Source organism: Saccostrea cucullata, unplaced genomic scaffold (genome assembly GCF_032062105.1).
Source record: "Saccostrea cucullata isolate Sc308-1 unplaced genomic scaffold, CSIRO_AGI_Scuc_v1 ctg9045, whole genome shotgun sequence".
Taxonomy (NCBI): Eukaryota; Metazoa; Mollusca; class Bivalvia; order Ostreida; family Ostreidae; genus Saccostrea; species Saccostrea cuccullata.
The window spans coordinates 1-14516 of record NW_026933778.1 but is presented as its reverse complement, the minus strand read 5'-3'; the positions used below and the strand labels follow the sequence as shown (position 1 = coordinate 14516).

At 32.0% G+C, this 14516-nt stretch overlaps 1 protein-coding gene across 1 annotated transcript; it reads left to right on the top strand.

Moving 5' to 3' along the window:
* The first annotated feature begins 880 nt into the window (after positions 1-880).
* Positions 881-12573, top strand: LOC134239322 (protocadherin-15-like). The gene is made up of 12 exons (XM_062721490.1): positions 881-923; positions 1838-1885; positions 5556-5758; positions 5869-5902; positions 7387-7403; positions 9721-9801; positions 10328-10432; positions 10767-10898; positions 11081-11218; positions 11347-11431; positions 11751-11848; positions 12058-12573. Exons 1-12 carry the CDS (start codon positions 881-883, stop codon positions 12490-12492), a joined length of 1419 nt encoding a protein of 472 aa, XP_062577474.1. The 3' UTR covers positions 12493-12573.
* The last annotated feature ends 1943 nt before the right edge of the window (positions 12574-14516 follow it).

Sequence of the window (14516 nt, the reverse complement as noted above, 5' to 3'; positions counted from 1 at the left end):
TAGCCATTTTTAAATGCCCGATTTTCAGATGATTAGGTCGAATTTTCTCTATCTTAGAACAGTGTAGCCACCTTTGGACTTCCAGTACAAGTACTGTCCTTAATGCATATGATACGTAAGACCCTGCTGAGGCGAAATGTAGTAAATTTTTGCATCAGCAACTCTCCATCACCTTTACATTGAAATTTTCCAGCTAGAGCGATGAAAATGCATACTTAAGCCATTTTCAAGAAGCCTTTGCATCCTTACGGGAAACGAAAGGAGAGTTTATTTTTTGAAATATTGCTGTATTACTTGTGATGAACAGTAAAAACCCTTTAAACTCGATAATATTGCCAAATGTTTTGTTAAATATGCAATTTTTTATTTTCGTAAAGCAGACTCAAACTTGACTTCCGGTTATGGTATGAAAATCGTTTAACCGTTAAATTACCGATGTTTACCATATTGAAGATATCCATAATTTTAAGATACAAAATTCTTTACTTTACATAATTATTTCCCCCTAAAGCCCCTATGTGAAGTGAAAACCCGTCCGCCGTATCAGAACGTATATAAAGGCCGGTATACACGATGAGATTTGTAGTATAATGCAAGTATTATGATAATTTTGTATTATAATACTCTCTTGTACTTACGCTAATACATTAAGATTGTAAATAAACTACGTATTCCAACTTGTTTTCCCCGCCATATATTATTTCTCTGTCAAAATAATAAAAATGGAAGATGAGGTTCAGTGTCTATCATCACACTATGCACTGCTTGATATAGCCCACAACTCCCCTTCCCTTAAAATTACGAGTTTTTCGATGCCTTTACTTGTAAAGTCGGCCATTATTATTTACCATGTGTTTCTTTTAGTTAAGATATAAATAGGATGACCCCCAATGGGAGTACATTTCATTGGTTGAAAATGAAAGGTAAGTTAAGACTTGTATTAAGGAATAGAGCATTGCCCTATTCTTGATTCAGTTTTACAAGATTCGAAAAATCGTATGATACACTGTATTAAGAGTGTATACACAGTAAGATTTTGTTTTATAGTACAAATCTTATAATACAAATCTTACCGTGTAAACCGGCCTTAAACCGAGCATTAAATGCTGTCACGAGTAAAGGCCGGTATACATGGTAAGATTTCTATTATAAGATTTGTATTATACTTCAAAATCTTAACGTGTATACACTCTTAATACAGTGTATCATTAGATTTTTCGAATCTTGTAAAACTGTATTAAGAAATTGAGCAATGCTCTGTTTCCTAATACAAGTCTTAACTTACCTATCACTTTCAACCAATGAAACGTAATGACACTAGGGATCATCCTATTTTTATCCTTACTAAAAAAAGGCCATGGTAAATAATATTGGTCGACTTTACAAGTAAAGAAATCGAGAAACTCTTGGCTTAATGGGAAGGGGAAAAGGACTTAAATAAATCAAGCTGTGCATAGTACGATGATTGACACTGCTATCAGAGCCTCATCCTCCATTTTTATTACTTCGACAGAAAGAAAAATATGGCGGGGAAAACACGTTGGAATACGTAATTTATTTACAATCTTACAAGAAATGTATTAGCGTGAGTACTGGAAAGTATTATAATACTTGCATTATACTACAAATTACATCGTGTACACTGGCCTTTAGATTCTCACCGCTGAATGACTTGAGTGCCGCATATAAAACAAAATTTGCAGCAGACTTCCACCAGCAAGTGTCAGTATCTCTTTATGAGTGAAAACTGCTCTCGAAAGGGTTGTTAAACAAGAACAAAATTCATTTATAAAGAATAACAACATACAACACATGTTTTGTTTAATTTTTATTTCAGGGGGTTGTGATGTTCCAAATTTTATTGAGATAAAGGAAGATGCTACAGGTATGTAATTTTTTTTGGTGGTGTTACCTCTTTACCTAACATTTAGCTGCATAACTGAAGCTATCTGCTTGAGATTATTTGGACAGAAAAAGAGAGGTTCAGATTCAAGCGCTGTTAAATATTTTGATCTACGCCACCCTCTCTTTTGTCGCTTGCTTAAGGTAAACAAAGTAATTTATTCTATTGTATGCTTTTCCGCTTTAATTAAAGTATCCCCGCCGATAATTTATCAAATATTTTACTTCTCTCTACTAACCGAGTTTTCAATTCTGATTTTTTCTCTGAAAGGTTTTTTCGCGCGTTGTCCAATATAGACATTAGAATGGGAATAACCATAAAGGGCTATTTATGATTGTTGAAGGGTAAAAAATATCAGAAACAGGAGTAAAATATATGGTAAATTCTCGGATACAATTCTAAAAGCATAGAGGGGGGGGGGGGGGGGCGTATAATACAACGCTACCTGAAGCAAGGACAAAGATATGGTAGCATTAGATTGAAGGTTATTAGAGCGTTTGAATCTGTAGCTCTTCTTTTTCTGTCCGATGTTTTAGGTCATCTGAAAACTCAGATGACCTCTTGCTATCCGTTTTTGTCCGTCGTCGTTTGTCATGCGTTACCATTTTACCATTTTCATCTTCTTCTCTGAAACCATTCAACCAATTTCAACCAGTTTTGGCATAAAACATATATGGATGAAGGGGAACAAAAGGTGTGAATTTCATGGGCCTTGCCCGCCTGGGGAAGGGGTGGCGGCAGAACCACTGCAATCTTTAAAGCCGCTTAATCCGAAACAAGCACATTTTATCTTGCACAATAAAAGTACGTCATTACATAGATAACATATAAAAATAAATTATCCCTAAGATTGATTTTATAGTTTATTACAACAATCCTCACAAGGAAAACATAGATCAAAAACTTTATTGACAAACAGAAATTCCTGACGGGAAGTTATGATCTGTTTTGAAGTCACCTTTGAAAAAAAATAAATTTATCGGCTATATCTTTTTATGAAGATAATCCAAACCCGAGTATTTTTTTCCATTAGTAGAGCCTTAGTCATATATTTTTTGAAAATTAAGAAAATGAATATACATTTGTATCCATAGTAATCTTTATATCATATGCATATTTAAATGAAAATAAGATATTTTTAAAGTTTTTTATTAAAGGAAGATTAGTAACGAAGGCTAAAATATTGTCCGTGTTCAGGTTTAAGTACATTGTTGTAAAAAAAATGCTCGGGCTTGTTCTTCATAAAATATAAGCGATAAATTTAATTTTTCGAATGTTATTTCTTCACGCGATATCAACATAAGATTAATTTTTGTGTGACCTAATAAAAATTTTTTTTGAACTTCTGAATTTTGATATCTTTTAAAAGAAAAAGATTTTGGGGATATAATTTGACAAAAGTTGAAACAATTTATGGACAATTATTTTTCAAGAAGAAAAACGAATATATTTTTTATGCGATTAGAATCGGACCAAGCGGCTTGAAAGATCTTCTTTACTCCTGGACATTAAGCAGTCAAACTGTTGATATGATTGTAGTCAACATTAATTCTTCTACCAATATTGTGAAATCCATGGCCCCATGATCAGGGGTTCCAGTTTCCCTTCACCCATAGATGCTGTATACAAAATTTGGTTGAAATTAGTTGAGGGGTTTCAGAGAAGAAGCTAAAAATGTTCAAAAGCTTACGACCGACGCACGACGGGCGACGTACGCGACGGAAGAAAAGAGATAGAAATACGTCAACTGAGTTTACTCAGGTGTCTTATAATTGCATAAATTCTATATATGAAATTCTTCTTCGCTGTTAAGGATACACCAAAGGTTTCCAAAGGGTAGAATTTAATTTTGTAATTCTTTCATTAACAAAGAAAACAAATTAAAAATATATATCAATTTAAAGCTTGTTAAATTTACTATTTAATGATTTTAGTTTTAATTTTCATTTCTATTACATGTATATTCAAAAGTTATTAATATTCTAATGTAAATATTAGAGCATTTATATTTTATAAATCAACTTTTTTGTATTCCACCTCTTAAATTAAGTAAAAATTTTACCTCATGTAGATTAAAGATTGAACTTTAAAACCGTATCTTAGATTTTTGATAAATCTTCTTATTTAAAAGATACATCCATTTGTCTTTCAATGTTGCCAAATTATTAGCCCAATTCTTCATTTCCCCAATAATTCGAGAACTGAGCAATATATCAAAAATCTGAAATACGGTTTTGTGAACACACATTTGAGACGCATTCTGGCCAGTTTTCAGAGAAATTTGTCAATAAATAAGGAAGCTGAATCCTTTGAAATAATACCACCAACCGTCTGATCTTAATTTACAGTAGAGGGCAAGAAACCCATTACACAACAGAGTCTGCCAAAGCTAGAAATATATGACACCATGGAGATTCAGCTTTGGATACCTGTCACTTATTTCCTATGCATATTCGCAAGAATGGGAGGTTCTATTCTTTATTTAGGTGCTTTTAATGACGTAAAAAAGATTCAATTCTGAATCAGAAAGATTTCCCGGCAACATGGCAAGAGCTAAGCTCCACCTCCTATTTCATGGTCATAAGTGACCTGTTAAATCTCTTTCCCAAAACCTAGAGTCCCTGTAGTTTAATTACTGATAGCCTCTGTGTGGCTAATGAAGAATTCCCCCCAGTGGTCACAGTGATTTACAGAAGCTTCAATAACGACACATTCACATGTGTTGGTGTTTATGTTTGATTATTGTTAAATATTGAGAAAAACCTTCAATAATCAGCAAGAATTTTTCATGCATTATAAAGCAGTAAAACTTTGCATTGTTTTCTTAGCCAAAAATCTCAAAATTTACAAAAAAAAATGGAAAAAGCCTTTGGTGTATCCTTAATAGGCATTTTATAACCTAACCACGTATGTTAGTGAAAATAACTTATTTCTTTTAAAATCTTTTCTGCGCCAGGGTATTAAACCAATGAACTATGTACAAAGTTATGTGGAGGAAGGATGCCTGTTTGAGATTTGTAAAGTTCAGGGTCCCTGGATCAGGGCTTCTTGTGATAGGGCAGGGCTCTTATGTATATATAATGAAAATGCATGAATTTTTAAAAAATCTCTTTCTTTGCTCCTGGGTATTCTGCCAATGATCAAAGTACATATTTATGATGAAGAAAGCTGCCTCTTCCAAAATGGTTAATTTCCGGGCCCCTGGGTAAGAGGTATTTGGAGGGAGGGAGAAGGTACATAGTCATTAAATAAATAAATGTTTTAAAGTATTTACTTTGGTATCAATCAACAATGATGAAATAAAATTCATGAAAAAATGTCCAAAATTTTGAAATAGGGTAGGTGGTTTCTGTGAGATGGGGTGCACAACTGGTTAGAAGTGGAAATGCATTTTCTATTTGTTACTCTGATCAACCTTTGGGTATTAAGTAACCAAAGTAACCATGCTAAGTTTATAATTATGATGAGCCTCTTTCAAAATTGTGAATTTCATGGCCTCTGGTTAAAAACACGAATCGAATTCAATTGTTTGAAAGTTGTTACTGGATACTCTGGTGACCTATAAGGCCCGTGGGCCTCTTGTTTTTCAAGCAGAGAGCTACAGTTTTGCAACTTCATTTCTCTATTCCATATATCTTCCTTTCTTCTATAGGCAATATACTCAATAATTCTATCACTACCGATGTTGTGTTTTCTTGGTCCATAATTGAAGTATCAGGCCATCCAATAGGTAGTCTCAGCTTTGAAAACCAGCAAAAGATTAAAGAATACTTTTCTTCGGGCAGGAATAATGCTTCAGTATGGATCAACGTTGTAAAGGCAATTGACAAGGAATCTCTTAATCTAGTAATTGGGGTAAGTGTTAGAAAGTGAACAAAATGATAATTTTTGATATACATGTATATACATATATATATATATATATGAAGATAGAAAGTTTGATTCCTATTTTTTCTCTCTTTCAGCTGATTGTCAGTTTTATCAAAATACGAGTAACATGCGACACATCTTTAATAGTATGTTGAAGTTATGCTTATATATTATTTCCATTCATGTATGGTAATTTGATAAATTATAAAAGCAAAATCTACTTATCCTGCTTATAATTGTGTTTTTAATATGCAGTATGAAGACTTGTATTCTAGAAGAAAATCATTTATGAAAAATATTAAAACTTCAGTTATAAAAAAATAATTATATGTAGAGTAGAAATGTTTGAAAGCAAAACCCCTTCACAAGTATTGTCATTCCACGCAAAGTGTTGTGAACAGAGTTAAGCAAATTAATCACATCCGTAAAATGTACACAGTTTTTGTTAAAAGGGCACGAGCTCTGTTTGCGATTCACCTGGTGCGTTCAATTGTTAAAGTCGGATCACCACAACTGCACGGACTGACAAATACTGTGTGTATGTTTTGCTTTCGAACATTTCTACTCCGAATATAAATATTTTTCTGGATTAAAGTTTTAATATTTTTCACTAATACACAACAAGATTGCCACTTTTTATAAGAACTGAGAATAATTTAAATTTGTGAAAGTGCAAGCATGTGTCAATCACACCTGTCTAAAAATTTGAAGATTAAATAACTTAAATTAGATGAAATAAGATTTTCAATATATTTTGGGTTTGAAATGCTATAAAAAATAAATAACTGGTAATATTATACAGAAAATATCAACTTCAAATCTGTGTCCATGCATATATACAACTATAAATCATATTCTTTGGGAATGTTCACCATTTTGGAGTAGACTATTTTGTAATATGAAAATAATGTATGAACTTTTAACAAATGGTAATGGAAAAACATTTTTGAAATATTCACAAGAAACTGATTTTTTTTCAACAAAATTTAGAAACAATGGATAAATTTTAATGAGAAATACATGCATCAATGCTTATTTTTTACAGTTTACATAATTATTTTAAATTTTATGTCCGTCTGATAGGACATTTAGGTAGTATGAGTGTGAAATCAAAGTAATGGACAACAAATGATTTTGGTATCAATGGATATACATATGCATTAACAATGCATGATTATAATATAAATAAAAAGAGTGTAACCGTTTGCCCTCTAGTAAGGAAGGTAACTGTGTGTAATATTTTCCTTAAAAATAAAGTCCGTACACCAACTTAAAAATTGGTGAACGATGAATTAGGTATTATATTGTTTATAGAATATTGCACTTAGTTCATTTTGAATTTAAGTTTTTTTTAATTGAATTATAAATGAAGACAAATTTAGAGCAGTCGTAAACATGAGAATTTTGACTAGAAAAGCTGATCTGAGGAAATTCGGGTTAAATATTTTCAAAATGGCTCCACTCTTTTTTCTGAAATTTGGACAAATTGATTGATTGTTGTAATAGTTTATGAAAATAAATTGTTTTTTTTCAGATTCCATTACTCTGTCTATTTTTTTTTTAAATTTGATTAAGATCCACAACTTAGTGTAGAAAAATTAAACATCATATAGGTGGCGCCACAAGCACAGTTTAGAATTTGTTAAAAAAATGTTGTTTTGAATTTTAGAACAGATATTTAATAAAAATTAACATTTCAACATTAACGTCATCGATAAACAGTATTCATTTGTAAAATTAAAAAAGTTAATGTTTCATTAAATGTCCTCCATAGCCATCTATACTTTCCAATAATTCGAAACAATGAAATATGAGAAATATAAGAATTGTTTTCACATATTTTACAATATGCATAGTAATGCAAATAAGGAAAATGCATAGGTTTTACATGAACTATAACAACAATCAATTATTGTGTCCAAGTTTCAGAAAAAAAAGAGTGGAGCCATTTTGAAAATATTTAGTCCGAATTTCCTCTGATCAGCTTTTCTGCAAAATTTTCATTTTTAAAACTTCTATAAAATTATCGTCATTTACATTTCAATAAAACAATCTAAATAAATTAACATGACACAATTTTTATGATCTATATATACTTGAACAACTTTCATTTCTAAAAAAAAAAAGAACTAAAGTTAATGTTTCACAATGTACGTCCAAACAATGCCACCTATATAGTCCATTGAATAACAATAAGATATGAGAAAAATGAATCCTTTCACATATGTTACTACATGCAGAGTAATGGAAGAAAAAAATTCATAGGTTTTACACGAAATATGAAAACAATCCATCAATCAATGTGTCAAAGTTTTAGAAAAAAAGAGGTGAGCCATTTTGAAAATATTCTGCCCGAATTGCCAATGTACATCTTTTCTCTGTCAAATTTTCAAGTTTAACGATAAAATTATTCCAATAACATTTCCAGATTATACAATATGTATAAATATGAATATTGTACAAATTTTATGAAACAATATTACCTGGACTTTCATTGCAAGCATATAAAACAATAATATCATGTTGTATTATGAGCTCAGACATGACTTGACTAGTAGAAGACTTATACAAGACAGTATAATGCATGAAAAAATACAGGAAATTAATAATTTTGTATATTATGACCTAGTACCACCATTGTCATTGTTATACAAAAAATAAAAAAAAGTTTGTATAAGTCCCATCCTTATGTTCACTATTTTCACCTCTTTGTCATTGTGGTACATTTCTTCCCCCTCGGTCCTAATTCCATTTATTTCTCTTACTTTTGGACGAATTGGAATCTTTGATAGTACATGTACATGTAAAGATGTACTGGTTGAAGTGGTTTTCCCAATTGATGGCCGAAATTTGTAGTATGCGTGTAGCATATGCTCTGGCTAAAATACAATAAAATAAATTATATTACGCAATCATTTATTTAGGTAAACTTAACTAGAAGAGATATTGTATAATAAACGTAATACTCCCCTACCAAATACAACATATACATATACAATATTAAAGATATACTGAGTCCCATTTGAAATATTATCCACTGGACTTGACGTTCTCAAAAGTAGGTTTCGATTAACGTAGTTACTAAAAATAGATATTTCTGTGAAATACTTTCAAAATGATTCCGCACTGCTCAATGGCCTTGAGTACTTAGTAAAGGTCAAAATTTGAAGCCCTTCACCGGTGAATGAATTCTCGAGAGGGACGTACACAACATACAATTAAGCAATCCTTTGTTATAAGTACAAACCAGTCGAACTTCAGTCTCGAGATAGACTTCTGGGGTAAAAAAAAAATTTTTCATGTCTGCTTAAAAATTTTTCACACAGTTTACTGTTATAACTAATATCCTTTAACCGCTCTCCAGCTGCAGTACTTTTTTTTCCATTTTATCAACTGTTTGACAAAAAGGAAATAAAAGTGCCTTAATCTAGTTTTCAGTTTAAAATATTTTCAGGGATTATTTAAGAAATAAGGTATCATTTTTAAACATCTATCGGGATATAAATACGGGTCGGTCACTAGATTAAATTCCATAAAGCCCGAAGGGCTTTATGATGAATTTAATCTCGTACCGACCCGTATTTATAGCCCGATAGATGTTTAAAAATGATACCTTATTACTTATATTTACATTTGTGACTAATTCATACTTTATATTTGCCTAATTGTGACTTTTAACGTGTGAAATGCATTATTTTTCAAACCCAACGGCATGTATGTAATTCACTGAACGCGCGTCGACCCTTTATGACGTTACTAAGAAATTACGTCAAACGATTATCCATACGCACATCTATGACCTCTTGACCCCATACCTGTATTTATACAGTTATAGATACGCATTCCTTTCAGTAGTGTTATATAAAGGAAAACATTTGCAAATGTAAATATTAAGAATTAAATTATTTTATTTGACAATTTAAAATAATTGGTATATGTTCTTGAAGGATATGACAGTTGTTGTGGCGGCTGTGAATGAATTTCCACCGGAGTTTCGAGCTGAGACTTATTATGTCAATGTTTCAGAGGTGAGCCATCATAATAGCCTTGCTAATTAATACATTTGTCAGCAAAATAGAACTGATTTTATGCCCCCGTAAACGACGTCTCGGGGGTATATAGTTGTTTCCTTGAGCATCTGTCCATGCGTCTGCAAAAACATTAACTTTATTCATAACTTGAGAGTCGGTGGGGCTTTGGCTTTGATATTTCACAAGTGTATTTCTTGTGACAAGACCTTTCTTTTTTTACAACCAAGTTTAACCTTTTGACCTTCGAAATTGACCTACTTTAACGAAAAAACTACACTTTTACTTTGATCATAACTTTTAAACGGTTAAAAGATTGCTCTGACTTTCATACTTCTCATATGTATTTTCTGTGGCAAAACCCTTTAAACTATTAAACTTATGAAATAAACTAAGTATATTAAGTAGTTTGCAAAAAGTAAAAGTATTTGTAACGAAAGAAAAATTGGATGGAATGATTACCATTTTCATCGTTTCAAAACAATTTCTGCAGAACTTCTTTCTTTCATTCTATTTTAAAATCTAGAGTACCTCAGTAGGACGGACGGTGTATACTATTAATGACGTCATTGATAGGGATGTAGATGGACCATCAGATCGAACGTATACCGTTTCCAGAGCTCTTGAAGAGGTATGTTGCGTATGTGCCACTGAAGAGATATATTTTACTTCGCTATCACAGAGCCCCTACAAACATTGTGTATTGGGTTGGATATTACGGGACTTTTTCCTTAATTACCTTTAGAGAACCACATACTTTGGTTTGGTATGTTGGCATATTTGCACAATGTTTGAACGAAAAGAAAATTTGGAACGTCCCAAACTGCAACCAATAAAAATAATTAGGGCGGTTCTTTCTTTTTTTTAATTGCTTCATTATCAACTTTGAGTCAAAGATGCTTAATAGCTTCTGTCTTCAATTAATCATTATTTGATCTATTTTTCTTTTATGTCTGTAATTTAAGTTTGACGGAACGCCATATTTTGAAATGGAAAGTATCAGTAGTCCAATAATTGTCCTGCGACGTGTTATAGACTATGATGCAATAGTTGATGCCGGCAAGGTACCTACCTTCCTGATCAACGTGAATGTTGCGGTAATTCTGTAATAGATAATTTAAAAATATGTGTTAGTACATACATGTATTTAATTTCTAGATTTCTTAAAACACACACACACACACACACACACACACACAAAACATATGCATTTTAAAATATTCCAAGAGAGGATGTAAAAATATTCTATGTCGTTTTTAATACTTAAAATTTATTCAAGGACATGGGTGGAAAGACGGACAAAGCTTTGTTTAACTTTACAATTATTAATGAAGATGACCAGCCTCCAACATTCATACCGAAATGTGGCATCGACTGTACAACGTGCTATACAACGAGTGTCCCCTTAGGACATAGAGTGAGTTACGCTTCACAAGTTAAAAGCTATGTTGTCTTTAAGTTTACTAAAAACGCTACACTGTTTGAAACATTACCTAGTTTCAAGTTGAACATAGACAATATGAACTGACAGTGTTTCTATCTTAGGGACCCCTGACCAATTTTACGCCGGCAGCTATCAGCGCTGTTGACCTGGACCAGCAGCACACAATGAGATATAGTATAATTCAAGGTAATGTTTTATACCTCTTTCCGTATTAGATCCCGACCTTTTACGATCAATAATGTTCTTCTGTTTGTCCCTTAATACTTGATAAGATTTCAATAAATGAAAACGTACTTTGTAACGTACGTAGCATCTCAATCAATTTATAAAGAAACGTTTCAAAATTATGTACAAAGTATTTAACTATGAGAAGAAAAAAAGTGAGAACTGGGTTTATCACTTATTACTCGTCGGTTTTTAAAGTAGATATTTCTAATGATAAAATATTAATTTTCAAAGGAAGTAGTTTATCTTATTTTTTGAAGAGCTTTTCTTCCTTTTTCAGACTCAGAAGGATACCATGCAAGTTTTGAAATAAATGCTAATACTGGTGTTTTGACTGCAATCTCTGCTCTTCGACAAACGTCCGTTTTACTGATCACGGTAATATTTTTATTTAATCTCTAAAATGACAGAAAAAATATCTCTGTTCTTAAATATTTAGTCAATTTTATACGAAAATAACTTTTAATCCCCAAAAGAAATAAATAGAACATTACTTAGAATTAATTTAGAAAAGAATACAAGATGGAATTTAAGTATAGGGAATACTTTTCATCGAAGGTAAACTTAACAAATTTTCAACATTGTAGGTAACAGAGAATTCTGCTTTACAAAGGTCAGCGATTACGACTGTTCTTGTTAAAATAGCAGATAAAGGGCCAATGATACAGGTAGAACCAACAGGAATTGATAAATCAGAAGAAAATATAGTAACAGTAACACCCACTGTCAGCAAATCAGTAGAAAAGGAAGAAGATAATCATATATTGATAATACTTATTGTGGTTGCCATCTACTCTCTCCTTGTCACCCTCGCTTTGCTTTCAGGATCCATTGTGTATTGCAAGGGAAAGAAGATGAGAGCGGTTATACACGCAAAGGCAGGCTTCTCTCCTTTCGGCTCGGTAGATACAACCGAGGAAGGAAGCGGTCAAAAACAAGAAACGATGCAATCATACGGAATGTTAACTACATCTTCTGATGCAATGAGTAATCAGCTTCCTCCGGCCAGTACAGAAATATAACAGACACTGAGGAAGAGAGGAATTTATCTACCATATATAAATACTAACATCAAACTTTAGAACTCTAAGCAAGCGACAAAAATATACCTGCACTTGATCTTTGATTTTAATACTAATTTATCATACCTATACTCATAGTTCCTTTCCTAAAGAGGTAATCCTTCAAAATAATATGCCTGTTTTGAATATTTTTGGTATTTCAATCAACCAAATGACTTTCAACAACAGTACTTGTATCTATCTTGGATTCCGAAACTTCATAAATTTCGTTAAAGATGAATTATTGCAGGTTCCAGGAAATAAATGTTATTGAAGAGAAACGTCATGTGTACTGTTCAATAATACACTTCAGAAGTGGTTTCTATCAAATATAGATACGAAAAGAATCCGAGGAATGTTCGGGACATTGAAATCTTGAAATTTTACAAAAATAAACATTATAAAAACTGAAGCTTTTTTAACCTTATACACTTTTCCCCATGATAAATTAAAGTCCAGGGTTGTTTTTGATATCACTGACGGCTGCTTTTTCAATAAAAATGAAACTTGTAAATACACTTATCTTGTCATTGGTCATTTGTTTAATTACTTTGTTAAACATTAGTTGATCGTTAACACAAGTCTGAAATAGATGCTCGATATTCTGATTGACACTATCTATGTGGTTTTGTTATGAGCAAGCATTCTGATAATCTTTGGAATGTCCATGGGTACCGATTGCGCCCAGTTATTAGCAGATTTGGCCCCGGGATCATGAAACAGACTTAGACTTACGCAGCACAGTTAAGGTTACAAAAAGGAGGCGGAGCCTAATTTGTACGGGAAAACTTGACTATGACATCATACACAATATACGTCATACAGCATTTCTTTAAAATACCACAAAATGAGTTGATTTGCTAATTTAACCAGTAAGAAATGATCCAACTACATTAAAACTTACTACAACGTGTTGTTTTGACTTTAGTTAAATCCCACACAACAAGTTATATACATGTCACTGATCGCAATACAGTTGTCAAAATGACGTCATTTCTTACAACGTGACGTAGTTAGTATGCAGTGAGAGGCAGATCAAGTTATATTTTCTCTACAAAATATTTATTCTCTAATTAAATAAAATATTATTTACAGATATTCTATGAGCAATAACTTGAATTTAATGTCGTTTTAACTATTTTATTAATATATTTCCTGTACATTACGTATTTAATAGACACTGCCGTATATTTGTATGCAAGTACACCGGAGGGTAATGTGAGGGTCTTAATAAATCGATCTAGTGCAAGGGCATACTCTCTATGGATCATAATAAGCTTTTACATTTCAACTCTAGAACTTTTAAGGTATCTGAAAAGTGCTGCGATCCTGATGAAATCTTAAAAACAATTTAATTATATCAATATTTCATGCCGCTGACCATCAAAAAATATAGCATTCGGTCATACAAATATAATTGTAACAATGAAATTGCAGAAATTAGACAGGATCACAGCACTTTTTAGAAACTACAATGTGTGTTGAAAATAATTATATAATAAACTTGGAAATTTAACTTGGTTATGCCCTTGCACTAGTGATATTTATATGTAACATCAATAATGCAAGTCAATGTAATAAAATCGCCTGACTGCAGCATCACGTGACTAGTCTTAATATAAAATATATTCGTCCTCGATATGTAGTTATTAATCATAATTACAATTATCTGATATAAATAATGTACTAAAAATAATCGCCATTCCGATTACAAATACATTTTAAATACAAAATTCAGTCGATATTTCCATTGCGCACCTTAACTGTGCTGCGTAAGTCAAAATTTCAAAAATCTTAAAAAATTGTTAAAGGAAACTCATAATTTGCATACAAAAGCAGATTGATGATACAAAATCGGAAGGCATTTTCATTTTGGGTTGCTTGACCTCTAAAAAAATTCAGCATCTAAGGCATTTTTTGACTTAAGCTTAAGATGCTTCATGATCCCGGGGCCTGCATTTTTTTGAAATGAAGCAGCGTTTGTT

Bases quoted from the DNA above. Each gene is read 5' to 3' on its own strand.
- LOC134239322 (XM_062721490.1), top strand. From the start codon at position 881: ATGACCCCCAATGGGAGTACATTTCATTGGTTGAAAATGAAAG. The intron at 9,802-10,327 runs GTGAGCCATCAT...TTTAAAATCTAG, and splicing joins ATTATGTCAATGTTTCAGAG to AGTACCTCAGTAGGACGGAC. The intron at 10,433-10,766 runs GTATGTTGCGTA...CTGTAATTTAAG, and splicing joins TTTCCAGAGCTCTTGAAGAG to TTTGACGGAACGCCATATTT.